The 27712-nt window shown below is 53.6% G+C and overlaps 2 protein-coding genes across 10 annotated transcripts in view; one reads left to right on the forward strand and one right to left on the reverse strand.

Moving 5' to 3' along the window:
- The window catches only part of FMNL3 (formin like 3), a 58157-nt gene extending 52411 nt beyond the window's left edge, over positions 1–5746 (forward strand). For 3 of the 5 annotated variants that reach the window (XM_084877364.1, XM_084877365.1, XM_084877367.1), the window contains 12 exons: positions 69–193; positions 367–569; positions 1313–1547; positions 1680–1748; positions 1855–1935; positions 2039–2168; positions 2713–2873; positions 3148–3249; positions 3574–3666; positions 3938–4061; positions 4189–4305; positions 4827–5746. In XM_084877364.1, the coding sequence (XP_084733490.1) occupies positions 69–193; positions 367–569; positions 1313–1547; positions 1680–1748; positions 1855–1935; positions 2039–2168; positions 2713–2873; positions 3148–3249; positions 3574–3666; positions 3938–4061; positions 4189–4280 (1415 nt within the window). In that variant the 3' untranslated portion in view covers positions 4281–4305; positions 4827–5746. The remainder of the gene's footprint in view (positions 1–68; positions 194–366; positions 570–1312; positions 1548–1679; positions 1749–1854; positions 1936–2038; positions 2169–2712; positions 2874–3147; positions 3250–3573; positions 3667–3937; positions 4062–4188; positions 4306–4826) is intronic. The other 2 variants (XM_084877368.1, XM_084877366.1) reach the window with 1 other exon arrangement.
- A 127-nt stretch (positions 5747–5873) lies between these two features.
- Positions 5874–27228, reverse strand: PRPF40B (pre-mRNA processing factor 40 homolog B). 5 transcript variants are annotated; one of them, XM_084877370.1, is made up of 26 exons: positions 27043–27228; positions 19702–19782; positions 18822–18965; positions 18471–18536; positions 17807–17834; positions 17559–17584; positions 17317–17427; positions 16936–17056; positions 16833–16857; positions 16429–16632; positions 16071–16197; positions 15925–15989; positions 15286–15450; positions 15076–15184; positions 14570–14720; positions 13713–13846; positions 13002–13116; positions 12770–12861; positions 8377–8493; positions 8024–8161; positions 7734–7820; positions 7451–7537; positions 7083–7260; positions 6777–6838; positions 6522–6665; positions 5874–6421 (listed from the first exon to the last, which is right to left on the reverse strand). In XM_084877370.1, the coding sequence occupies exons 1-26, from the start codon at positions 27043–27045 to the stop codon at positions 6329–6331; spliced, it is 2673 nt and encodes an 890-aa protein (XP_084733496.1). In that variant the 5' UTR covers positions 27046–27228; the 3' UTR covers positions 5874–6328. The 5 variants fall into 5 exon arrangements, with proteins under 5 accessions (XP_084733496.1, XP_084733495.1, XP_084733497.1 ...); XM_084877369.1 differs by having other exon boundaries at positions 7725–7820; XM_084877371.1 differs by lacking the exon at positions 19702–19782 and having other exon boundaries at positions 7725–7820.
- Positions 27229–27712: the final 484 nt, after the last annotated feature.

A 27712-nucleotide genomic window follows, 5' to 3' on the forward strand; every position in this document is an offset into this window, starting at 1 on the left:
AGTGGGACCACGGGGCTAGTGGGACACACTCCTTGGCCCCTGCCTCACTGATCCTCCTTTTACATTAGCCATTCGCATCAAGAAGCCTATCAAGACCAAGTTCCGGCTGCCTGTCTTTAACTGGACGGCACTGAAACCCAACCAGATCAGTGGCACTGTCTTCAGCGAACTTGATGATGAGAAGATCTTGGAGGTAGCAGGGCCTGGGCCCTGAGGGGGACGATGGGGGCTGGGACCAGGTTGCCCTTTAGCCAGATGTGGCCTTGGGAAAGCCCTCAGACTCAGCCTTCCGTGATCGGAGCTGAGCTGCTAGGGCTTCTCTGTAGCAGAGGCCCCAGCGTCTTCCCTCTCATCTGCCTCCGCCAGGACCTGGACCTGGACAAGTTTGAAGAACTGTTCAAGACGAAAGCTCAGGGCCCTGCCCTTGACCTCATCTGCTCTAAGAACAAGACAGCACAAAAGGCTGCCAGCAAGGTGACCCTGTTGGAAGCCAACCGTGCCAAGAACCTGGCCATCACCCTCCGCAAGGCCGGCCGCTCCGCCGAGGAGATCTGCAGGGCCATCCACACGTGAGGCTCCCGCTGACCTGCCCTGGGCCCCAGCCGGTTGGAACCCAGGTCTCCACCTTGGATTCCAAGGCTTTGGCAGAATAGCCTCACACCCTCAGTCACCCACTGGCCTGGCCAGACTTAACTGTGTCCATGCCGTGTGCTAGGCATGGGATGAGATTCTGGAAATTCAGTCCAGACCTGCACCCAAGGACCTCCCAGTCTAGTGGGAACAGTCCAGAGATGCTGGGTAATAACCACCAAGGTGGTGGAGGTACAGGCAGCATCGGGAGAACAGGGAGAACCAGGTAGCTGAACTGGGTAATCAGGGAAGACTTCCCAGAGGAGGTGGTATCTTACCTGCAACCTGAAGGAAGTCCCAGTATATGAAATCCAGTACAGGTAGGCCCTGGTGAGAGAAGCTTGGTGTCCTTGGTACTGAAAATTGGCTGTGGCCTTGGTGTAAGGGGGGAGTAGGAGAGACAGGATAGAAAGGCGGGCAAAAGCCTTGCAGATTTGTTTCTGGCTCTTGTTGTCTTTCTGACACTCCTAAGCCATGCTCAGGTATTGAGACCTCTCTCTAGGAGCAAAGGGAGGATATTGAAGGGTTTTTAGCAGGGTATCCATGTTTCCTAGGATGGTCCCCTGCTTCTGGCTGTATCCTGCTCAGAAACCTCACCCTCAGTCCTAGGAGCTGGAGAATAAAGGGATGATGCATGATAAGGGCAAATGCGAGACCTGAGGGGTCTCTCCCTCCTACATAGGTACGACCTGCAGACACTGCCTGTGGACTTCGTGGAGTGCCTGATGCGCTTCCTGCCCACAGAGGCCGAAGTGAAGCTGCTGCGGCAGTACGAGCGGGAGCGGCAGCCCCTGGAGGAGCTGGCGGCTGAGGACCGCTTCATGCTGCTCTTCAGCAAGGTGGAGCGGCTGACCCAGCGCATGGCGGGCATGGCCTTCCTGGGCAACTTCCAGGACAACCTGCAGATGCTCACCCCGGTAGGGCCCCACCCGTCACACTCATCTGCTGCCCCCCGTCTGCCATCCACCTGCCGGTCACTTCCCTGGCCCTGCCAACCCCCCAGCCCCCTGCCGGCCTGGGGTTACTCAGCTCTTCCTCTTGCCTTCCAGCAACTCAATGCCATCATTGCAGCCTCCGCCTCTGTCAAGTCCTCACAGAAGCTGAAGCAGATGTTGGAGGTGGGAGAGGCTGTATGTGGGGGTGCCGGTGGGGACCTGGGGCTATAGAGCCGAGAGAGGAGGCCTCAGGGCTTGGCGTGACCTCCTCCCACTTGTCTTTGGACAGATCATACTTGCGCTGGGGAACTACATGAACAGCAGCAAGCGGGGTGCTGTGTATGGCTTCAAGCTCCAGAGCCTGGACCTGGTAAGATGGTGGGGGCAGCATGGGGCCGGGAAGCCTGAGGGAAGGCAGCTGTGGAGCCAGGATGTTCAGTCCGTTTGCATTACTCCTTGTCCCCACCTCCCAGCTGCTGGACACCAAGTCCACTGACAGGAAGATGACGTTGCTGCATTTCATCGCCTTGACGGTGAAGGAGAAATACCCAGACCTGGCCAACTTCTGGCACGAGCTGCACTTTGTGGAAAAGGCTGCAGCAGGTGAGGGGAGCCGGCCCTTGTGTTCAGCTCAGGACAATCCCGGGAAGTTACCAGGAGTGGGAACACTTGGGTCCTTTTGTTTCTGGCTCTTGTTGTCTTTCTGACACTTCAAAGCTCACTGCTGGGGCCAGGGGCAGGGCCACCCCAGCGGGAGCCTTCCTGCAGGCACCCCCCCCCCCCCCAGTGGCCCTGTTCACCTGGATGGCACAGTAGCTCTTCACTCCAGCTCCTCAGGCTGGCCTGACTGTGGGAAGACCTTAGAAACACCATAAAGCCCCTCAGGGTAGCTATTATTTCTGCCCCACTCCTGAAAACTGGTGCAGGCCTGAGGCAGCTCCATTTGGAAGACCGGAAGTCTCTGTGGCTTGCCTTCCTTTGTTACTTTGCTCTTTGGGGTCATGAGTTCCCCTCTCTGTGTCCACCAGGGGGAGGGGGAGTGCTCAAGCAGCAGGAGCGTGAGAGCCTGAGGGAGCCCATGCTGAGGGGAGGTGGGCATGTCCAGCCTGGGCTCAGCCTGGGCTCAGCCTGGGCTCTGTGACCGCAGTGTCCCTGGAGAACGTGCTGCTGGATGTGAAGGAGCTGGGCCGGGGCATGGAGCTGATCCGGCGCGAGTGTAGTATGCATGACCACAGCGTCCTCCGGAGCTTCCTCAGCACCAACGAAGGCAAACTGGACAAGCTGCAGCGCGATGCCAAGACGGCGGAGGTGAGCAGAGGGTGGCAGCAGCCAGGTTTAAGGCTCTGTGCCCCTCTTAGGTTTTCCTTCTTGGATCAAATACTTTTTATAAAGTGCTGGCTTACCGTGGCGGGGGAGGGTGATTGGGGATGGCAGGCAGCTGCCTCTGGTGACTGCACTCTAGGAAGCTCTGGGGCTGGTCCCTTTCCAGCCCAGGGGCTGGGTGCTGCTTCCTGTGGGCCCACTGCCCCCGGTGGGAGCGGCTTCCCTTCGCCAGCTGACCCCTCCGGCCTCCCTTCCCCAGGAGGCCTACAATGCAGTTGTGCGCTACTTCGGGGAGAGTCCCAAGACCACACCTCCTTCTGTATTCTTCCCAGTATTTGTCCGATTCATTCGTTCTTACAAGGTGAGCAGGAAAGCTTTTAAAGAAAAAAGGCTGAGAGAAAACTGATCGGGGGAGAGAGGGTTGGGCTTCAAGTCTGGCCTTTTCCGTCTCTTCCTCTGGGTCCTGGGAGGGAGCGATGAAAGCTGGCCACAGGCCTTAGCTGTGAACTGGTGGGCAGGGTGGGGGCCCAGGCCCTTCCTGTCATTGTTTGGGGCAGGAAGTGCCCCTCCAGAGGGTGGCCACCTGGGGTTGCTGGTCCCACTGCCACTCTCCACCCTCAGTCAGCCCCTCCCCTTAGCCTGTGTGAGTCTCACAACCGCCCCCCACCCCCACTACGGTTCTTAGGAAGCAGAACAAGAGAACGAGGCCCGCAAGAAGCAGGAGGAGGTAATGCGGGAGAAGCAGCTGGCTCAGGAAGCCAAGAAACTGGATGCCAAGGTGGGTGGGACCACGAGCAGAGGCCTGGAGGAAACTGGGCAAAGGATTAGGACAGGGTGGAGCAAACGGGGGAGATGGGGAGCTGGAGCCCACAGTCCACCCAGAGGGCCTGGAGCTGGCGTCCCAAGGGATGGGGAGAGGGGCTGTGGGAGGGGATTCCCAGGCCAGGAGGGGGCGGGGCTGTCATACCCAATCCAGGACATCTTGGGCCAGGAATCGTCCCTGTGGTAGGTTAATAACGACTCCCTTCCCTTCAAATGCTCGGCCCTAGACTCCATCCCAGCGGAACAAGTGGCAACAGCAGGAGCTAATTGCCGAGTTGAGGCGGCGCCAGGCCAAGGAGCACAGGCCTGTGTACGAGGGGAAAGATGGTACCATTGAGGACATCATCACAGGTGGGGCCCTTTCCTCCCAGGGGCCCGAGAGCCGGGCCAGCTCCCCAAACCCAGTCACATTCCCTGGGCTCTCCCACCTCACGTGCGCCCCGGGGCCTGACCGCGGTGTCTCTCTCCTGGGCCGCAGTGCTGAAGAGCGTCCCTTTCACGGCCCGTACTGCCAAGAGGGGTTCACGCTTCTTCTGTGATGCAGCCCACCATGATGAGTCAAACTGTTAGCCCCCAAGGCTGGGGCCCTTGACAGGTACTGGGCACCACAGCTGCCCCTCTGCATGCCCATCGCCCAAGACTCGTGCTGGGGTCCTCAGGCACCTCCTCTGCATGACCTGGCACATCCTCGGGCTGCCTCATGGTGATGGGGACACATACTCATTTCCCTCCCTGCATGCCCCACGCTCTGAGAAGCATGGCTTATGCCCTGCATGTGCCCTCAGGGAAGTGGTATCTCTCCCACTAATGCTGTCCTAGCTTCTACTAAGACCAGGGGGTAGGGACCAGGCCGATGTCTCTGGTGGCTGAGCCCGGGCTGTTACTGGGCTTGGAGGTCCTTTGTCCTTGCTCTGCCCTGTGGCCTCTCATCACCCTGCATCTGGTCCTCTGAAAATACGGAGCCCAGCCATCTCCCTGCCCCTGCCCTCCAGCGTCTGACTCATGGCCGGCTCTCCTCTGGCCCTGCCTGTGGGCTGCTCCTGAGGGGCTGTTCCTCCAGAGGCTGGGCTTGGCCCGGCTGCCCTGCCTGTTTACCGGCTTCTGATTCCCCCACAGGGCTCCACCAGCCCATTGTCGTTCGCCACCAAGCCAGGAGCGCGGCCCCACCCAGTGGCCCCCCTCGGGCGCCAGGCCCCCACTGAGACCCTGAGAGGCAGAAGCACTTCAACTCCGGATCCTGCCAGTCCACCGCGGACCTGGAGCCCGGAATCGGCCCAGGGCCCCGAGGAAGGCCATGCGGCTCCTGACCCAGCGTCACCGGGCTCTCAAAGCCTGCATCTCCCTGCCGCACTGCGGCACGAGCCTCCCAGGGCCTCGGCCGGTCCTCGTGCCTCCTGGACTGCACTTGGCCTCCGAGGTCACCAAGGGCCAGCTGGAAAAAACCATTTCCGGCTTAAGCCTGCAGAGGGACACCTAGGCCACTGTCAGTGGAGCCAGAGGGACAAGAGGAGTGTCTGGCTTGGGGAGCCCTGGGACCCTGCCAATCTCAGATCATCCTTAACCGGGAGCAGGGCCTTCCTAAGCCTGGGCCCCTCTCAGCTGTGGCCTAGTGATAGGATGAGGAAAGATGCTACACTTACTGGCCCTGGCCCCAGCCCCAAAACAGCTAGAGAAAGGGTATGCCAACAATGTCTTCACCTCCTTTCTTCAGCGAGGTGTTTTTTGAGGGGACAGGGGACACGGTGGTCTTAGCTGGCTATATTCTCAGTCCCCTGCCAGTTTCTTAGTCCCTAGAAGGGAACATAGGCGTCCACTCCTTTTTGTACATGTATCATCTCCCTTCTCTCTTGTACATAAACCCTGGCCCTTCTTTCTCTCAACAAAGGCTTGAAGCACAGGCCTGACTCTGACTCCTCTTTCTGAGTGTGGAGAGTTAGGGTGGCCATTTAGTTTGATCTTACCCCTGCAGATAGAAAGGAGGCTGGGCAGAGCTGCCATCCGCTTGGAGGTGAGCACAGAAACCTGGGGAGGGGACTCAGGCTGGTGAGCTCCAAGCACACAAAGGGAGGCACTACCGTTAGGTGCTAGCACCCCCTGCTGGCCATGGGTTCCACTGCCCAACATCTCCCTCCCCAGTAGTATATGAAGACAAAAGAGCCACTGACCATGTTATAAATATTGTTATTTATAAAACAAAACACACATACACAGGGTCCCAGGGCTGGAGGAAGGAGTGGTGGAGCCCCAGGGCCCCGTGCAGGCAGGAGCAGGCACTGATGCTAAAGGGGAAGGACCCCGCCCTCTGCCACCCAGGCTGTGTCCACCAGCCTGTCACTTCCCTGGAGGCCCCTTCTCACATTCTATCTACTGGCACCACCCACCCCACGTGGCATACGCCACCAATCTGTGTGGGGCTGAGGGCAAGGACTGCACTAGTTGTCCGGGAAGTAGGGGACTGTTGGACACCACGAGCAACCTCGGCAGGTGCTGGCAATGGTGTTGGGAGTGGGGTTACTTGAGGAAAAACGGACACAGACCAGACTAAGGAGGAAGTCTGGGGCAGGCGGTGAGGGTGACCTAGTAGCCACAGACCCAAGGCAGAGCCGCTGGCGGTCAGTTCACTGGTGGTCATCCAGCTGCTGGAGGAGTGTCCGCCGCCGCCTTTCCAGCTCACCCTCACTCAGCTCACTTTCTGACGTGTCCCAGCCCGTCTGGGGGAGCAAAGGCACAGCTCACCCACAGCCTCCCCGGAAGGCCACAGAGGCCCGGACAGAGCGCTGCCTGGGCTGGGACCAGACACCTGCCTCTCACCTTCTCCTTCTTGACTCCAAAACCTGGGGAGCGATTAGGGAGCTCTGCCAGCCGGAGCTCCCTGTCCTTGTCCTGTTCTGGTTCTTTCTCATCACTCTCCTTGCCAGCTTTCTCCTCCGGGTCTGTCACACTCTCAGGACTGTTCTGTAAGAGCCCAGAGCCGCCCCCTCAGTTCCCGTGAAGGACAGCTGGAGGCGGGTGGCAGAGATCTCACACAAGAGCAGGGCCTTGGGCTGAAGTTCCTTCTCTACGCACCGACTTGTGTCTTCTCTTTTTAGCTTTCTTTTTTGGTTTCTTGGCTCTCCGAAGGCCATGATCTGAAGATAGAAACCCCCCACTAGTTCCTGGGAGAAGGGAGGGATCAGCCTTTCCTCTGCCAGTCCATCCCTCTGCTCACTCCGCAGACAGGGAGGGACCTGCCGAGTCCGGTTTCCTCCCTCCCAGGGGCGGGAAGTGCTTCCTCTCCGACAGGTGCAGCCCTCCCAACCCTCTGCCTCCTGCGCTGTGGCTCCCGGGGCCTTCTCTCAGTCTGGGCTACCTTCTCCAGCCCCAACTGCTTACCTGATCCAAGGAGAAGACGGGAGGATGGGGAGCCCCGTCCTCCAAGGGCAGCACCCCCACTTTCAAATGAATCAAGTGAGGAAGAGGGCTCAGAGCCAGATTCGGAGCGGTTCTGCCGCCTCCTCTTGGGGGGCCGGAGAGACGGTGGGGGCAGCTCCTCCTCTTCCGACTCGGAGCCCTGGGCAAAGCGGCAGGTACATGTCAGGCCGACATCCCAGAAGCCCTCTGGTCTGGGAATTGGGGGCAAAGAGGAGGATCCAAGGCCAAAGGAATCCCCAAATCTCCCCCTCAGGGAGATGACATGGAGGAAAATAAGAATTTCCCCAAGACAGTCCAGTCTGACCCAGACCTTTCTACCCACCACTTACTGAGGGCGAATGGGATCGTTTGCGATGGTGCTTCCTGCCCCTTCTGCCATGCTTCCGGCCTTTCATGTGGAGGTGCTGGCACTCAGTCTGGCAGAGGCAGAGGCAGGGTGAGGGAGGACGGTGTTAGCCTCAGGACTGTCCAGGTTACCTAAGACCTCCCCTCCCTAATGTCCAAGGAAAAGAGAGCCGGGAGGGGGGGGGGGGGGGGTCTCTGGAGCTGCCCTCGGTGTTCCAGCACCGGAGACAGTGTGGAGGACCAGAAGCTCTGCCTCACCTCCAGTACCTGCAGGAACTCCCGGAAGAGCCGGATCCGCTCCGACTCCAGGGTTATCTGCTCAAAGGCTGAGTCGCACACAAAGCGCTCACGGACCTTGAACGGGAGAGCACTGCTGATCAGACCAGCCCCGGCACGGCATGGGTGCCGCCAGAGCACAGGGCAGGGCTGGGGCGGAGGAAGGAGGGGGCCGGAGCTGGCCCCAGCTGCACTGAGTGGGGCGAGCCCCCACTGGTGGAGAAGCACCGCTGCCCTCAGGACCGAGGGGGTGGCGTGTGGTGCCAGGCTGCAGCCCTGACCTCTTCCCAAGCAGTGCCCAGCTCCAGGGCAGGCACGGCCTGCCTCAGCATGCTTCGAAAGGCAGCCTCCCTGCGCCGCAGCCTTCGCGCCTCCTCCTTCTCCCGCTCTCTCTCCCGCGCCTCTGCTTTCTCCAGCAGCTGGGGGCAAAAAGCACATGGCACAGGGTCACCCTGCGGGGTGGGTGCCTGGGCCCCTTCAGGCATACCTTAGGAGGTGGGAAGTGGGGTCTGGGCTCCTAACATCATCCCCTGAACTGGGATATAGTTACACTGGGGCAGTGGAATGAAGTAATACACAGGGATGAGTTTCAGCAGATGCCTTGGCTACAGCCCCGCCCTGCCCAACCCCTCACACTATTGAAGGTCAGCTTGATGTTGCCTGCGTCCAGCGCAGCAGCCCTCTTGTCAAAGCTTATGACGTGGGCGAAGTCCTCAAAGGCTGTGTTCACCTCCACACAGAAGCCCCGGTCCTGTGGGCACAGCAGCGCATGAAGCCAGGGCACCTCCAGGGCAGGCAGAGGGTCCAACTATAGGATGCTCGAGAAGACCCCCACCCAGAGTTCCACAGGACGAGGATGCATCCAGAAACCAAGCTGTCCAAGCCCTCGCCGCCTAACGACAGCACCATGCCTCGCCTTGTGAGGCTGTCACAGGGCACTGGCGGGTTGGATCACATGGGGAAGGTTGGCGGGAAGCAGGGCGTGTGTGTACCATGCCTGCTCATTAATGCCTGAGTTTCTCATCATTAGTTCTTTTTAAAAATCCCATAGACCTGGCATTCCCAGGTGGCCTCCCATTCAAGCACTAACCAGGCTCGACCCTGCTTAGCTTCCAATATCAGATGAGACGGTAGACTCACAATTAGTTCTCTGTTCCTTTGGCTTAAAGCTTGGGCCCTCCAAGGGCTCGGTAAGTTCCTTGCATTCTCAGTCAACCTCTGCTGGTCCCACTCTTTGGCTGTATGTATTGAGTGCTAGCTACCATGCTGAATGCTTCATACATGTCTTATTTAATCCTCTCCTATCTAAATGTATACACAGAATCCTAGTCTTCTAATTTTATGCAGAAGGAGAAACCAGAGCATTTGCCCAAAGTCAAATAGCGAGTAAGCATATGGCTGAGGGAGAGTTCTACCCCAGGTCTTTAACACCAAAGCCCGTACTTGTGGGCACTGCACCCACATAGATCACTTGATCCACAGGAGAAACAGAGACCATCGAGTGTGCAACTTCCAAACAATATTAAAAACACCTCACATCCTCAAAGTACCGTGGGGCAGGCTGTGATTCTCATCTACGATTCACAACACAGAGGCTTAGGAACGTCATCTCACTTGGCCCAAGACAACTGGGTCTGAAGTCTGGCTCTGCAGCTGGGGCACAGGCCCAGCTTCCCTCCCTCTCCCTCCACACGGCTCTAACGTGCTCCGGCCTCCCTGCTGATGGCAAAGGCATACTCTTCTTGCTTCTTCCAAGAGGACTTCCTCAACTCACACTCTCCAGTCCTTCTCAAACATCAATCTCTCCTAGGAAACCGAGCGCTTCCATCTCACCTCTTCACTGACTCCTTCCATCACTCGCACACCTCACTTAGCCTGAAACTTCTTTCCACCCTTCCTCAAGCTTAATAATCTGCTTCTTTTCCTTTGTTTTAAAATATTTAAATGTAGCACAAAGGAAAATGAATAAACATTTACTGAGCCTACCCTAAGCAAGACATGACAAATGTTGTAAGTCTCACTGTGCACATAAAACTATCCCCATTTTGCAGACAAGGACACAGGTTCAGAGCCGTATAACTTGCAGAGGTTTCAACCAATGAACAGCCAGGAGTTACTGAACTCTTAAAGCTTGTGCTGCACCCACTCTACCCCCTTCGTGGACACTGCTCTCCCAAAGGTGGTTCATGTCCTAGGAGGGCCTTCTCTGTCCTTGCTCATTTGGTCCTCAGCACCTCTCCGTTCACTTCAATGCTCCCCTCCAAGGTCCCCTCCTGTCTCTCTGACCCCCTTTACTATATCTCTTGCATGCACTTTTGCACCTGAGAACAGCAATTAGTCTTTTTAATCGACAATGTCCCTAGCAATCTCATTCTCCACCTCTCTCATTTTCAGACCCATACCAAATTGGGCATTTCATAGGCCCTTCAAATTCAGGTCCTAAGAAAACTAATTTCTCATGAGCACCTCTCCGCTCCTCCCCCTATCTCCCAGCTGCTCCAAGTTTGGCGCTCTCTGCATTAGACTCTGGGATGACGCACCACAGTCTGTCCGTCTGGTGGATGGCCACAGGGCCTCCTGGGCTTGTCAAGCTTCCTTTGGCAGAATCCCAAAAGGGGAAGAGGACGTGCCTAAAGCAGATTCTTTCTCCAGAGGTGTGGAGAGATGGAACTCAGTGATAGGCCTCTGCAGGCCTGTCAGTAGTACCAGAGCACTTGTACTAAAAGTTAAGCATCCAATAAAATTTAGCTCTCCTGGGACTAGATTTCTACTTTATATGATTACTAGAGGCCTGATGCACAAAATTTGTGCAAGAGTAAGCCTAGCTTCTGCTGGCTGCTGGCACCAGCTTCCCTCTGGCACCTGGGACTCAGGCTTTCCTCAGGCCGCCAGCAGGCAGATACCGAGGGCCCGGGCTTCCCTCGCAGCCCCTGCTTTGTCCAGAAGGACATCTGGTCTGATTAGCATATTATACTTTTTTATTATAAAAGATTCTATTTAATATGTAGTGCTTAGTTTATTCCTTCTGGCCCCCAGGTTGTTTTTAAGAATAAATTCCCAAATGGAATTCTTATTTTCTCCAGCCCAGTTCTAGTTCTTCCTTCTTAATCCTTACAAATGGTGCCATCATCCATCTAGCCTCACTCCTTCCTTACCCTCAATTCCACACACACACACAAATCTGCCAATTTTACTTCTGGGTGATTATCCTACTATTTTAAACTTCCATTTTTTTTTAACAGCAGAACCCCCCCCCCACCCCCCCCGAAAATAAAACTTTATGCAGAACCTTGATATATAAGAGAAGCTACTGGGCATGTAAACAGGAAAGAGCGTACCGTTCTATCTATCCTCCCTCACCCCCATGCTTGTCCCAAGGCACCTCTGAGGACACCTAGGGAGTCTCAAAGAGCTGGACCACCGCTCTCTCCTCACCTGCCAACCCATGTCCCGCCTAAGCTCAATCCCCACCCAGATCACTATAGTAGCCTCCTGACTGCTCTCCCTGCTCACCCCACACCTGACCCAGCCTTGAAAATCCAGGGCTGCTCACACTTTTCTATCTCGTGGCCCCAACAGCAGAGCAGCGGTTTTGGGGGGGAGTTAGGAGAGGATGACTCAAGCTTAAATTTCATTTTAATTACTTGCCACTATCATTTTTAGTATCCTGAGGCTTCAGGTACTAGCCTATTCCTAAGGATACAAACACAGTCTGAGAGGTCGTTATCTGATCAGATCATTCCCCAGCTCCCAGAACTTGAGAAGATAAAAATCCAAATTTTAGCATTCAAGGAATTTACACAGAGGGCTCTACTTTCAAACTGGGACATGTGGTTCCAAAGAAACAGAGGAAGTGATAGGACAATATGATATGTCTAACTTAAGGTCAGTAATTTTAAAATATTAAGTTTATATTAATTAGAGAAGCAACACGGTATCAAAATGTAATACCTGCATAAATTTATAAGGCAAAACACATGGAATGCTGAGTGTGCAGTGGGGCATTTTTAGCTTTATTCTCAGATCTTTCTCACCTCATGTACCAAGTTACTGCCCTTAGTAATTAGCTATACCTTGATGGAAAACACCCATTTGTCAGATGAGAAAGCTGAGGCTCAGAAAGGTTAAGTAATCCGCCCTTAGTCACACAACTAGTAAGTGGTTAAACTGGATTTTTACCCCAAGTAGTCTGCCTTCATGCTCCTAACAACTAGGCCTACTGCCTCCACACATGTATTAGAATGTTCTTCACTTCCACTAAGAAGTATGCTTTCTCTGTTTTCTTCATCAGAAACACAAGGCTCTCATAGTCCATCATCACTTTTCCACCTTTGATAGACATGGATATCCAGAATTATTTCTCCAGTGTAAGAAAAGTAAAGTGTATGTGTGATGGTAAATGTTCACTGAACTCGCTGCCATGACAGGGAGTGACACTAAGGATGCCATACCCCTTCCAAGAGACAGTGGCATCTCAGCTGGAGTCCACTGAATGCCTTGCAAAACCAGTCCAGTGCTACTAAACAATCCAAATTTCCAAAAGAAGCTGAAGATGTGCAACTGTTGATCTTAAAACATTAGCAAAAATTCCAAACTTTTCTAAAGCACTGTGCAGACCAGAAGGAACCGTCTCTGGCCTTTGATTAACAATGCTTCTTGTTCGTCAAACCCTGTCCACCTCGCACCTTTGCACCTGTAGTTCCTTACGCCCAGGACCTCCACCCTCCTCCAGCTAGTTACTCTTAAAAGTGCCTTTTAAATGTTAATTCTTCTGATTCTTGTCTCTGTAATGATGCTTGTGCCTCTGTATAATGGCTGTCACATCTATCCTCCTATTAGGCCGTGAGCTCCTTCTGGGCAGAAATGGTGTCTTACTCATCTGTGTCCCCAGGCCACATAAAGGATCACAGTAGCTGCTACTGAACTGAGCTGCGATGCTCCTGCAAAGCAGGACTTCTCAGGGAGTCCTGTCTGGAACGTGCCCTGAACCCAGCCTGCATCCCTCCACAACGACAGGCCTCCCTCACCTTAAGGATGTCCTTAATGATCTTCTTCTCATCATGGAACCGTGCCTTTAAGTCCTCCACATAGAACTTGAACAAGTCCAGAGGGGTGGAGCCTGCGGGAGGAGGTAGGGAGGGGGCCTGGCGGTGGCAGCTTCCCGAGGCCTGAGGGTCGGGTCAGGACCCGGGAGCAGGGATGCAGAGCGGCCGGCCGGGCAGGAAGCCAGGCCAGAGAAGGGGAGCCCAGCTGTCTTACCCGGCTGGCCCAGCATGTTGGCAAAGCGGACGTCAGTGCTGACCGCTGGGTACAGCTCCATCCAGGTGGACATAGAGTGCAGCTGCCCTGTCTCATGCAGCTCATCCAGGAAGGTCTGTGCAGGGAAAGGCCGGTTAGAGGGAGAGTGAGACAGGGAGCAAGGCAGAGCCAAAGGAGGAAGAGAGGAGATGGCAGGAGAGGCGGGGACAATCCAGATTGAGGAAATGCAGGCCAGGGAGCCAGAGATGAAGAGACACACTTGGGGAGGCAGAGAGCAGTGGAAAAGGAAAGAATGTAAATACAGAGAGGGACAGACTAAAACATGGGGTGAGCCAGGCTGGGAGGCAGACACAAAACTTGCCTGTAGCACAACCTTCCTATGACTTGGCTTCAACTTCGCTTTGTGTTACCGCCACTACCACCACATTTGCCACCTCAAACCTGGAGGATAAGCTTTGCCTGTCTGGCTCCCCACCAAAGGCAGATAAGCAGCCTCGCTGCCAAGCTGCCTTTAGGGTACTCTCTGCTGGGTTTCTAGGTGCATACATCCCATCTCCCTACAGGAGCAAGGCCAAGTTGAGGGGACACAGCATGGGAACCTATAGGCAGAAGGCGGTCTTGTGGAGACAGACAGAACTGAGCACAGACAGAACAGTGGGCCTGCTATGGTCCGGGGCAGAGCTGAGCTCTTTCAGGGGGCGGCAAAGATACCTGGAAGGCCTCCCGGTTCTTGCGTTGCTGGCGCCGCTCCCTAAGCCGGGCCCGCTCCCGCTCCTCCTCCTCCTCCCTCTCCAAAGCTCGGATGTGCTCCTCAAAGCAGATCAGCGCATCTTCCTTGTCCATGTCTAACCACAGAGAGGAGGCTCAGCAGGCATTGCACCAGTGGGATACCCTCTCGATTCCCCGCAGTGCCCCCTCCTCTCCCCGCTTCCAGGATGCTGCCCTGTAGGTGCAGGGACAGCCAGAATGTGGGCAATGTGAAAAGAGGGCTCTGTGGGAGGGAGTGCTGGAACGGCTGTTCTTGGGGAGAGATCATTAATTGCATATGAAAAAAATCAGCAAGAATTTGGCTCTTTTAAATTTAGTTACCAAAGTCGTCATGTTTATGAAATCAGTTCTCTTAGGACCTAAGGTTTCAGTTTATGGAACTGGGAATCCATCAGGCTGTGATCCAGTTTTAGAAAGTGTATTTCTGATATTGCCAGTGATTACATTACAGGCCAACAGCAGCTTATTGTAACACGTGTGACCAGTTATTGCCCACAGTGCCATGACAATTTAAGAATTCACATTACAGCTATAACAGCCCTCATCTCCAGGTCTTCTGATTCCTATCCCAAGTTCTTCTTCCAAGGACACACTTCTTAGATCAACAGTGGACCCAGAGGGAGAGGGTAATCTGAGCATTCTGGCATCTCCAGAATCCAGAGAGCACAGGGACTGAGTGCTGGGGACCCCTAGATGTCCGGGAGGACAGGAGGTACAGGTGACATGTGTGAAATAGGCTCTGGGGACCCAGGTCAGTGATGAAAGGGGAAAGGGCAGGTGGGAGTGCAGGCCTGGCTTACTCTGAAGCTGATGGTCCTGAGCAAAGCTGGGGTTATCCATGAGGTACTGCTGGGCCTGGGACCATGTGGTTTGGAAGTTGACGCTACTCATCCCATCCAGGATGCTCTTCAGGGCCTGGACATTGCGGCGCCGTAGCTGCTTGGCCTGTTCCTGGAGAGGCAGGGCAGGCCGAAGGACTTAAGTGGTGCTGGGCCGAGGAGGATTTGGGGAAAGGAAGGTAGCTAGGGAACCCTAGGAGGGCCACATGCAAGGCTTTCATGTCCTCAGAAAGGGGAAGGAGCACAGGTTACAGACCAATCCCTCAGCGAGTCCTTCCCGCCCTCCAATGCCCCGGGTTATAGGCCCAGAACAGAAACGAAGGAATGTGCAAGTGCTACACCAGCTTCAGAGTAAGGAGCTAGGACCCTGGGGCATCGGAGAAATTAATGACCCTGGTCCATAAGGAACAAAGAAATGAAGACTCTAAGATGAGACTGGGGCTGATGGATGCAGCCATGACTATTACCTTCTCCTTCTTGGCCAGGAAGAAGAGGACATCATCATAAACCTCCTTTCGATCCCTCTCGGGGACCACAGCCCAGACCTCCAGCTCCCCAAAGGTCTGTTCTGCCCGCCTGTGGAGCACATGAGCCGTGGGTAGGCAGGCAGAGACCAGAGGCCCTGGGCACATGTGGTCTCAGGGTCCCCCAGCCCCGCCCCAGCCCGGGCCCCTGACCGGTAGCGGGTGGTGGAGGTCATGCGCTCGTGCTGCTCCAGGAAGTGCTGCAAGGTCTGCTTGGCCTCCTTGGCCCTCAGCCGCGCCTCTTCCTTCTCCTCCTTCTCCCGCTGCGCCTTGTAGGCATTAAATGCCTGCTTTTTCTCACTCAGTTTGGGCAAGGCACTGGGTGGGAAGAGGAGTCAGCCTGAGCCACCCTGTGGTTCATGCACGGCACTCTGGGAACAGGTCTCCACCAACTCGAGTGAGGGGTCTACCCGTGGGCACAGCGGGCTGCAGGGGCTCTGGGTACAGGGAGGCAAGAAAAACCTCTGGGGAAGGGTGAGAGGTAGGGAAAGGAACAGGTGGGTTCCAGGACACTGATAACACCTTATGCTTTGGGGTGCTCAAATTATAGTCAGGGATATGCCCTAACCTTCCCCCAATTAGTTCAAATCAATTCAATTCAACAAGCATTTACTGAATGTCTCATATCAGATACCTTTCCCTCCGGGAGGTCTTCCATAGCTTCTCTTCCCCTTGAACCTTCACTCATCTACCACTCTCCTCACCCTGGCCCCTCGGAGCCCTCAGGGAGTCCCTGACCAGCTTCTCTCATGAACAGGGTCTGGAGGCCTGGCTCCCTCTGCCCAGGCCTACCTGTAACGGGGGTCGGTGACTACCATCTTCATGGCCTGTTCCCATGAGGCATTGGACGGGACAGCCTGGAACGGAGCAGTGGGTGTCACAGAGCCTGGCCCCCTGTGGCCCCTCCAGGCCCACCCTGGGAACCCCATCTCCCGTACCTTGTCCCTCAGCAAGTCCTTAAAGGCCTGCTTGGCCTTCTCACGGTTACTCCAGCTGAGGCCAGACCGCTCCGGTTCTGGCTTTGACTCCTCTTCCTCTTGTTGGGGCTGATGCTGTCCAGCAGAACTGGGGAAGCAAAGGAGGTTCAGCCACCACATCCCCAGCCCCGGTAGTTTTCAGGGTCATGGCTGATCCACAGCAAGCCGCCTGCTTCTTGCTCCCTAAGCAGACTTTTCCTGCCTTTCAGAGGTCATGCCCAGATCCCACACCCTTTCCAAGAGGCCGAGCAGAGGTAAAGGGCTGAACCAGGCTGGCAGCCCGAGGCCAGCATCCAGAATGCTGTGGGGACAGCCTCACCTGCTGGGGCCCTCCTCTGGCTGCTGCAGGAAGCCCTGCTCCAGGGGCTGGCCAGCATTTGACGCCTCGCAGTCTTCACTCCCACCTGGCTCAGGTTCTAGAAGGCCCACAGGCAGCGGGGTGGGGCCAGGAGGCGCAGGTGGGGGGTCAGGCTGTGGCTGAGGAGGCTGCGGCTGCAGTGTCTGGGGCTGCTGCTGCTGTTTCCTGCAGGCGAGCCAGAAGGGCAGAATCCAGAATGGAGCAGGGAGAGATGGTCAGGGACTGGCAGGACTCTAGCCTGAGAAGAGCTGGGGACAGAGCTCGCTCTTCCTTCCAGAGCAGGGATCATGGGAGAGAGTCCACTTCCACGCTCAGGTGGTCCCAAGTATGGAGGGATAGGTGGGCAAGATGAGCAAGTTACTCACCCTACAGCCTCTTGTTTGACTAGAGCTGCAATGGGAAAAGATACATGGTCACCAGGCGGCAAGGGCACCTTCCACAGCGCCCTCTCCAGGCCCCCATCCTCACCCTCGAGGTCATCCAGGTCCTTGGGCCGGGTCCAGCGGGACTCCTTACTCTGGTTGTTATAGTAGTAAGGTTTGCCCGTGTCCGACTTGTACTCTCTCCAGGGACTCTGGGACAGCAGCAGCTGTAAGATGGGGCAGACATCAGTGGGCTGATGGAGCTAAGGTGACGCTGTGAGTACAGGGACCCAGGAGTTTTAGCTACCACCTGGCGTGGCTCAACATGGGGCAAGGTGGACTTCCTGAGATCCTAGGAGGTTAGGGTTGTCAGGGATCTTGGGATCAGAGGAACTGTAATGTGTATGGTTTATAAACTCAGGGGAGATCAAGCACTTGGAAGGGTCAGGGCAGCTGAAAGGAAGGGCCAGAAAGCCTAGCTCAGGACCTCTGCCTTGGACTTGAGCACGCTGGGCTTCTCCCACACGGACTGCTTGTCGTCAGCATTGTAGTAGTAGATGCGCCCATCAGGGGCTACATGCTCACTCCATAGGGCCCTCTGGGGGAGGGGGTGCACAGAATGGTGGTCAAGGCCCCTTTCCCCAAGCTTCTCCTCACCCCAAAGACTGAACCATTAGCCCCCCACTTTCAGCCTTTCTACCCAGAGATCCCTGAGCTGGAAGAACTCACCAGAGGGCCTGTCCCAGCCACAGCAGCTAGAAAAGAAGCCAAAGGAAAGATACTGAGTCCCTGCTCCAGCCCGCATCTTATCCCCATCTAGTCCTCCCTACTCCATCCCCAACATATACCCCTGGTCCCATCGACATCCCAGGTTCCCTGGCATCCCAACAGGCATGATCCAGGGTGGACTCTAGTCCCCTCTCCCCTGTCCCCCCCGACCTCCGAGCCTGGGGGGAGCAGGCCCCCAGAAGACTCACAGCTGGCGGTGTCCACACCTGGAGCCGTCTGCCGAAGAAAGAGGAGGGGGAAGGGTTGGGGCCAAGCCCAGTGGCCCCCAGGACCCAGGCCATGGGGGACAGAGAAGCAGGCCAGGCCAAGATCCATGTGTCCTGCTACCTAACACGCTTCCCCCACTTCCTGGGTGGTGGCTCTCGGATCCCCGGGGGGAATCACACAGCGACTCCTTGGTTTTCCTCAGTGAGAGTATTTTCTTGAGACCCATCCCTTCCACAGTGGATGCCAAATTCTACATCCTACCCAGACTACTGCACTGAGCAACAGCACAAAGGTACAGCGAGATCCCCAAGTGCTGTTGTTTTCTCCTAAACAGACATGAAGAGGACTCTATTTAAGTCCACAGCCCTGGCTCTGTGAGTCAAGCAGTCTAGCATGAGTGTGCTCCTTAAGGGAGATGGACACAACGGCGAATAACAACAGAAAATGTACATGCCTTTGGGGGAGAGGGAGAAACAAGAAGAGCTAAGTACACGGCTGGAGAGGACTCCAGTGTGGGGAATGCTGACGGGGACCACGATGGATCCGATGAGAAGAGAGAAAGAATGGAGGCCATATTCCTGAACTCCAAATCAGACCCCACAGTGCTGTAATACAGAGCTGCTTCCTGCTGGCCCCAGTGCTTACCGCTGCGGTGACAGGCACTGCAGGCATCAGCATTCCTGGCATCATGGGAGGTACCATTCCTGGTATCTACGGATATAAAGACAAAAACCAGCTACTGAGGCGGAGGCAGGCACAGGCAGGACGATTCAGCTGTGTTCAGGATCTTCACATGGGCACCTCCTCAGGCAATGCCCTGAGGGATTAAGGGCTTCTGGCCTAGCCTGAGAGTTTTCTCCAGTCATTCAGCAGACAAATTCACATGGGCCTGACCCAAAGCTCCCTACCCAGTTCCTGAAGTCCAGACCCCCAGCTCTCACTCCATCCGCAGATAACTGAGTTTTCCTGAGATCCTGGTGCAGAGAAGAGGATCACCTGTGTGAGTGGTGGTGGTGACCCCATTGGTGGTAGCATCGGGGGCATGATGCCGGGTGGCATGGGGGGGATGGCTGGTGGTCTCTGACTCATGGGTGGTAGCCCCATCGGAGGGAAGGGCGGAGGGATTCCTGGAGGGGGCATCTGGAATGGAAAGGAGGAAAATAAGAGATGCTGAGCAGAGAAGATACCGCCTTGGTTCTGGCAGAAAACATCCACTTGTCTCCACCTGAACCTTCCACCCTGGCTCTGAGACAATTCCAAAGTTTAGCTTGCTAAGCCCAGAGTATGAAACTGCCACCCTCCTCACCACTAAGAAAGACTGGTAACTGGGGGGTCCTCTGGGTCTAACAGGCAAGCACACAGCTTCCTGAGGTAGGGAAGGGAGAAGGAAAAGAAAAGTATAACCAACACCAGCCTGCAGCTGGAAGGCTCCATGTCTTTGCAGCTCTCCTCAGAGGCTTCTCAGATGCAGGCCGAAAGGCATGTGTCCAGTTCCCTGCCTCCCTCCCTTTCTCCACCTCAATGGCTATCAGTTGCTAGTCCAGCCTGACTGATGTGGCATATTTTTAAAATACAGAGAAGGAGTAAAAGAGACAGACCCCTCCCTGCCCTCACACTACCGGGGTCTTTCCACTCCCCCGCTGGCCCCAGTATGTCCCCGGGACAAAACACGAAGGAGGAACTGTCACTTTTATGAACGGAGAGCTGAACAGCAGCGTCTCCTACCCCAATACCCAGCAAAACCATCCCTCTTCCAAGGGGAGCAGAAAAGGTTTTTTACACGAAAACCGTGCAGCAGTGCGGGGGCCTGGGGAGATCTAGGATCCCCTGGGTGCAGGCTGGAAAAGCCGAGCCCAGGGAAAGTCATGAAACTTACGAAGGGTGGTGGCATCATGGGGGGCCCCGGTGGGAAGGGGGCAGGCGCTGCTGGGGGCCGGGGACCAGAATCGGGAACCGACTGTTGAGGGAGAGAAAAGTCATAGGATCCAGGATGGGCAAAGAGATGAGTGTTTGCAAAAGGGAAGCAGAGGGGTGAGGATAAAAAAGGAGCATATATTTCAGAGAAAGAGTCCCCAAGACCAACTTCTGCCCACTCCCAGCTCTGAGCCTGGGACAGGTCTCTCTCTTCCACCAGCTCAGAGCCAGCTGGCTGAGCCCTCCAATGTCATCTTTAATTTAGAAGTTTCCATTTTGCCAAAGCCTCAGAAAAGTTGGAGGCTGTACTACAGGCAGACTGGCTCTGCCCAAGGCATTTCATCCACTCTCCTGTCTGTAGGCAAAGCTGTGCCTCCCTCAGACCGGTTAAACGTGGCCTCTCATTCATAAAATATCCAGGCAGTGGTCTCTTTTCCTGTTTCCCCACCTGACTTCAGCCAGGTACAGAGCCCTCTAAACACAACTCATAACTAGTCCTTCATAAGTACTAGTCTCCCTAACTCTCCTCTCCCTCCGCTACCTGGCCTCAATCTTTAGTCAATCACTCTTTGATCTCTTCCACTCCCAATCACCTCCTTCATCTCTTTAGATGCACTCCTCCTCCCCTCCAGATCCTGACCTCCCTCCCTGTGGGTGAGGCTCTGGAGCGTAGGTTTCCCCATCGCATACCGAATGGCTAGCCACGTCCCAGCCTTTAGTTCTCAGCTGAAATATCACTTACTCTAAGAAGTCTTCCTGACTCTAAAGCAGATCCTCCCAATTTATTCTGTCTGGTCTCCTTTTTTGTTTCCCTTTAATAGAGGGTAATATCATTCCACAGGGCAGGGATCATATCTGATTTGTTAAAAGTTGGATTCCTGGAACCTACAAGAATATCTGGCACATAATGGGCACTCAATAAATATTGGATGGATGAATGACAAGTGAGAGAACAAAAATACTCTCTATATAGAACCTTCCAGCTCTAAATATTCGTCCTACAGATAAAGCCCCATATGGCCAAAATGATGTCTATACAAGATTTCCAGTTCAGCATTATTTGTAAAAACGAAACATTAGAATCAGCCTAAATATCCACCAATATGGAACTACAAAATTACAAACATAAAATGGAATACTATGCAGTCATAAAAAAGAATGAAGCTCATTGTCTCATATGAAACCACCTCTAAGATATATTAACAAATGGGGGGAGAAACGAAGTGTTGTGAAGTTTCATCACTTGTATAAAATCGGACACAAAAGATGACAAACTGGTGGGAGGGGGACTGAGGCGGGAAGGAGATTTTTCACTCTGCCCTTCTGTAACTTTTGCACTCATATGACTATGCCACCCATTCGAAAAATTTTAAGTAAACTGAGGTGAGGAGATGCAGCCAAAAGGCCCTGCCACTCCTCTTCTTTGCTTGGAAGGAGGGGGGTAGAGAAGAGACCCAGGGAAAGATGACCCAAGAGCCGCCTCACTGCTCCCAATGGTTCCTATGTTGAGAAGTCTCAGCTCTTTTTCCTTTAAAGGCAGGCACCAGAGTCCTGCGTAGTGCTCACTGTCCCTCTGGCCTCTGGCTCTCCTTTTCTTTTCTTTTTATTATTTATTTTTAATATATCTTTCTCATTTTTAAAAAAGATTTAATAACATGGGTTTTCTTAATTGATTTCAGAGAGGAATGGAAAGGGAGAGATAGAAACAACGATGATGAGAGAGAATGATTGATCAGCTGTCGGCCGCACGCCCCATACTGGGTATCAAGCCCGTAACCTGGGCATGTTCTCTCACCGGGAATCAAACCACGATCTGGTTTGTAGGCCAGTGCTCAACCACTGAACCACACAGGCCGGGACTCTTCCTTTCTTTACTTCCAAGGCACATCAAGCAATCTGCCTAAGAAATCTCAGCCTTTAAAAATACTTTCTAATTTCTACCTTTACCAGTAACTGTGCCTCCTCTCTTCCTTGTCCTAAGGAGAGAAGGGGTAAGCCAAACTGCTCCAACTTGAATCACCTTTTCTCAGAGTTCTACTGCTCTAGTCTTGTATCAGACCTGCTCCTCCCTCAATACTTTCCTCAGCATGAGAAGTCAGAAACTAATCACATAAGAAGAAATCCAATTCTTTGTGCCACACTTCCCCACCTCAAGCTGCCTTAGGATCACTCTACCTTCCCAAATGCTATGTAACTATCTTTATGGGTCCTACCAGGCATCAGGGGTTTGTTGCCCATGTCAGAGACTGGTGCTCCCAGTTGTCCAAGATTAGAAATATGAGTGTCACTCTCCACACCTCCCTCTTCCTTCTCAATACATCACTGAGTCCTATTAACTTTACCTCCTGAAGATTTATAGAATCCATATCCTCCCCTCCATTGCCTCCTCCTCACCTACCAACCCTTTCAGAGGGAATCTCACTCAAACCTGCAGCTAAAATGAGCTCATCAAAACGCACCTCAGGCCCTACCAGTTTGGCTCAGTGGGTAGAGCATTGGCCTGCAGGATTAAAGGGTTCCAGGTTTGATTCAGGTCGAGGGCACGTGCCCATGTTGTGGGCTCAATCCCCATGAATCTCTCATCATGGATGTTTCTATCTCTCTCCCTCTCCGAAATCAATAAAAATATATATATTTAAAAATGAATCTCAGACCATGTTACTTTCCTGCTTAAAACTCTTCAATGGCTTCCCACTGTTCTCAGTGTAAAGACTAAGCCTCTGCCCAGGACCTGGGAGGCTGTAATAGATTTGCTCCCATGGCCTTGTCAGACTCCCGCATGCTTAGCTCCTGGGTCTGTGCTCCACCCCACTCACCTTCTCTCAGCTCTCCCCCTCAGCACTCACCTTCGCATGGGGTAATCTTCCCACCAACCCCACCCATCTCAACTATATATCCTTCACATCTATTGGCCATCCTTTCCTCAAAAAGCCTTCCTCAACCCAGACCAGTCAGTACCCTCCTTTACATGCGTGGACACCATATACCTTCCCCATCAGCAATTATCCATTGGAATTTTAGGTTTTTGTACAATTCTGATTTACTATTATTGGCATTAACAAAAAACAAATGCCTGCCAATTAAATCATGCTACTCCATTGATTTTTAGATGCTTCTTGCCTTCAGAAATGTTAGATTCTGAGTCTTGGAATCAATGAAATATCTGCTTGCTGCCTCGCTAGGCTGAAAACTCTAAGGGGCAGACTTTAATCTGCTTTTGCTCATCCCAATGTCCTATCCTCATTGATTTTCCTTACTCCCTGCTATTGACACACAGTAGGTGCTAACAAATATCATTACCTTAATGGCTGGATGGTCTTGACAAGTCCCACAAGACAAAGTCAGTGGCAAGGCCTGGTATCCCTAGCATCCAGCGAACACAGGATGCCAGAGATGGAGAGGGGACTCTGGCAACCACCCAAGGTAGCCCCCTTTTTTCAGATAAGAAAACGAGGGGGAATAATAATTCCTACAGCTGGTTAGGGACAGAGCCAAGACTAGATCTAATCTGTCTTCCAACCCTACTCCCTTAAAAGCACAGTCCTTGCCACAGGAAACAGGTTTGTTTTTTCACTCCAGCATTTCCCCAGAAACCCATGTAGTTAAATCAGCAAGGATCCAACATTTCCTTCCTTGATAATCAGTGGTGGGTCTCTACTGCCCACCCTAAAAATCTCTCATTTAGCATTCAGTCTTTCAATAAGGCCCATGCCGTAACTCTTCTTGACTCCTGATTCAATGGCTTCCCTTCTCCCTTTTACACACAAATTACTCCATGTGTTTCTTTTATTCCACTTTGTCTCTCACCTTGTTCAAGATGATCCAAAATTCACCTCCTTTGGGTTACCTTTATGACTGTTTTTCTCACACACACACTCCTACTTGTGTCCTCTCGGGAAAAATGCTGCACTACTTCGCACCCAGCAACAAGCTACTCTGTAGATGTTTCTGTACACCACACTTTCCCACCGCAAACTGCCTCAGGGTCCTGGGACTGCCTGTCGCCCTACTTGGGTGGATATTTTCCTACATTCAGAAATTGCGTTTTCTTTTTTAAGCCTCCTCTGAGTGTCTAGTCAGGGCCCTGCTCACAAAGTGCTGTGACAAAATGCAGACTCATCCTTAACCTTATTCAATTTTGCATACTGGAATATTCTAATAGGCAAGTGTTTGTGTGTGTGTGGCGAGAGGGAGTGAGGGGAAGACGTGTGTGCATGTGCCCAGGTACCTTTATATAAATTCTCTGGCTAAAGGCTGACTGTGATGAGACAGAGAAGCAGCTTGGCAGAGATCTGTGTGGCTGTGGAAAGGGAACTGGAGTTAAATATTGGCTTGGAAAAACCTAAATAATGAAAAACTAAGTGTATATGACCATCTTTAACTTGGAATGGAGATGCAGGCAAGGTACCAGACACTGGCCTGTTTCTGGATAGAGCAATAGCATGAACATAAATTTCTATGGAACTTCCAAAGCCCTCCCTTTGCTAAGCCTCCCTGTGCGATGTGTATGCTTTCTTTCTTTCCTTCCTGAAACATCCATTCCCCTATCTATTTTGCTGCAGTGCAGGTACAACTTTGGATCTTATTACACTTCTAGGTGAGAATCTGAAGTAACTCATGTGAGAAAGAGATATAAGAAAGGGGGCTGAAAGAGAAGCAGACCCTGTGTCCTCCTTAGAACAAAAACACATTTGTGGGCTGGGGAGAGAGGATAAAGACAACTGCTCATCTGATCATGTGTTCACCTGGACCAGTGGAAAGACACCCCTCTAAGATGCAATCAATTCTCATCCTCTACTTCTAAGGGACATCTCAGGATTGAAGATTCAAGAACAAAAGAAAAAAAGGACAAGAGCAGAGAAAGAGAAAGAATGGAAAGAGGAAACGATTGCCCTGACTGGTTTTCTCAGTGGTTAGCGCATCAGAGGGTTCCATTCCCCATTAGGGCCAAATTGCCAGCTCAATCCCCAGCAAGGGGCATGCAGAAGGCAGCCAATCAATGATTCTCTCTCATCATTGATGTTTCTCTCTTTCTCCCTTCCTCTCTGAAATACACACACACACACACAAATGTATATATTTATATATGCGAAGGCATACCCCTATTTTGTAAAAACTGCTGTCTGGAATTCTCTGCTGTTTTTCTTAGACGGCCTCTTATTCTAAAAAATAACTTTGCTTTCTAGCCTGCTTTAGCTTGCTTGAATAATTAGGACAATAAACTTAGCTGTCTGACCTTGTAGGTCAGACTAGGTATGCCCATAATTTTTAGAACTGTGTTTGTTTTCAAAGACAGCAACAAGATAACCACTAATAGCACAGAGGGCTGGCTCCTTAATAAAAAGGGAAGTTCTGCTTGTAGCTTTGCTTAGAATTTGAATTCATTTTCTCTAAGCCCACCCGGTGAATAAAGTGTATCTCCAAACTCTCCTGCATTGATTATTCCAGTTCTCTGTATATATATATCATGTACCATGGTTGGTTTGGACCCTGGTCAGAGCATGGGTGCTGGTTGGGTTGCATTCGGGAGGCAACCAATTGATGTGATCGATGTTTCTTTCTCTCTCCCTTCTACTCTCTCTAAAAAAAACGACTGGATGGCAGCTGCCCTCTTAGCGCAGTAGGCAGCACGTCAGTCTCATGAAAAAACGACTGGACAAATATTCTCAGGTGAGGATTTTAAAAAAAGAAGGAAATGGTAGCAGCTAATAGCTAATATTTATTGAGTGCTTATTATGAGCCAAATACCATGACAAACATTTAATCCTCACAACCATCTTAGACGTTATTATCCCCATTTTATAAAGAAACTGAGGTTCAAATAAATTAAATGGCAGGTGACCCCAAAGTCTGTGCTTTCAAGTACTTCAAAACACTCACTTAGCAAGAATGATGGTGCCACAGGTATTTTTCATTCAGATTCACTGGTTTGTTTTTCATGTTCACTTCTTTTTATTTTTTTAACTGAATTTATTGGGGTGGCATTGGTTAATGAAATTATATAGGTTTCAGATATCGTCCTGTTTTCTTCCCCAATCCTCACATAATTCTGAAATCCTCACACAATGCTAGATGATCCCGAGGTTGCTCAGGTCTGACTCAGTCCTTGAAGAGCTTTGTGTTGGTAAAGGAAGACTGAAAGGCACATCTCTCAGAAAGAGGGAGTCATCACCAAGAAGAAAAGTATCATGGAGGCTGAGACCAGCTGACGACCCGGCATGTGGTCTATCCACACGCTGCCCTTCCTCACCTGCCTCCACAGCATGAGCCTTCCCTCTCTCCTTTCAAGACCATCCTAGTCCCCCCTCTCCTGAGCCAGCGGTATGCTTCCTGCTTGCAAAGATACTGTTTTACTACAATATATCTTCCACTGCTGCCGTCTAACCTGCCATTTTATTCTCCCGCTGAAGAATAAAATGCCACTCCTGGCCTCCATCTTTCTGGGTTAGGCCTCAGCCTCCTCCTCCTCCTGAGAGAGGTCTCCCATCCCTCCAGCAGGATGCAGACCGCAGGCTCCGGCCTCCCCTCCCCCACCTCCCGGGGGATTCTCTGCAGCCCCAGCTGAAGGCCGGCCTCCATCTTCATCTTTTGTTCCCCGTCTTAGAACACACTCTCCCAAAATCTCTCAAGAGCCACTCCAGTGTATAGCTGGAAGGGATGTGGGCTATCCTTCTCAACCAACCCCCCCCCCCTTTTTTTTCTACGATAGGAAATCTGAGGCTTAAAGCGAAGTAGTGACTTGCCCAAGGTCACACAGAGTTGTGGGTTAGCTGAGGGCAGAGCCAGGACAGGGACCAGGGCCCTGCGCTCCTATTTCTGGGGCTCTCCAGCCCCGGGGGGCAGTGCCCCCTCCTCCCCTCAGCAGACGAGGCGAGGCTGAGAGGGTCTCGGGAGGGAACACGCACCCAGTCTGGGGAGGAGCATGTCGCACGCCAGATATCCCAGGAGAAACTGGGGCTCCCGGCTCCCCGCTTGCCCCGAAGTTCCCACATCTCCTGTCCCATACCTCCTTTCCCGGCCATTCTCCCCAAGGCCCCCCTTCACTCCTTCCTTCTCTCCTCACCCAGTCACGCAATTCCCATTCCCCTCCCGCCATCCTCATCATGGCCTTTCCCACCCCTTCTCCCCAAATCCCGGACCCCCTGCCCCCTCCCGGGCTCCTCACCCTTATCCCTCAAGTCCCTGGCCCTCCCTCGGGGTCCCGCGTACCCCCGGAGGCCTCCCCGCCCCCCTGGCCCCGGCCCGGGGCGCGGGGGCGCCGTGGAACCGCCCGGGCCCCGCCACCCCCGCACGAGAACGTTACCATGCCGGGGCCTCGGAGCAGCGGAGCCGGCTGCGCCCACCCGCTAGTAAGAGCCTCTCTGATTGGCCAGGCAGCCGCCGGGAAGGCGGGACCAGGAGGGGGTCGCACCCCTTGGTGGCCGAGGCTCCCGGCGCTCGCGTCGACCAGCCGGGCCCTCACCGGCCCCGAGCGCCCCGGCCCGGCCCCGCCCCCCGGCGCGGAGAGCTGCCCCGCCCCGCGCGGGTCCGGCGCCGCCCCCTGGAGGCGGCCGCACCTGCTCCGGCTCCCACTGACCGCCCGCGCCGACGCCCGACCGCACCGGGCGGCAGCTCTCCGTCCTCCCCGCCCTCCGCCCTCCGCCCCGGCCGCCGCCCGCCGCACTAGGCGCTCGGAGCGGCGGCATCCCTTGCGCTCGCTTCCAGGACCAGGGCCCGAACCGAAGTATTTATTCCGAGTTTAGTTAAGGCGACCAGACGTCCCGCTTTTGGCGGGACAGTCCCGATTTTTAACAATTTGTCCCGAGTTGTTGCGGGACGCGGAACAAATTGTTAAAAATCGGGCCGCCTGGCCGAAACTGGTTTGGCTCAGTGGATAGAGCGTCGATCTGCGGGCTGAAAGGTCCCAGGCTCGATTCTGGTCAAGGGCCTGTGTATTGGTTGCGGGCACATCCCCGGTAGGGGGTGTGCAGGAG

The sequence above is a fragment of the Pipistrellus hanaki genome, assembly GCF_964339955.1.
Source record: "Pipistrellus hanaki genome assembly, chromosome: 3".
Lineage (NCBI taxonomy): Eukaryota > Metazoa > Chordata > Mammalia > Chiroptera > Vespertilionidae > Pipistrellus > Pipistrellus hanaki.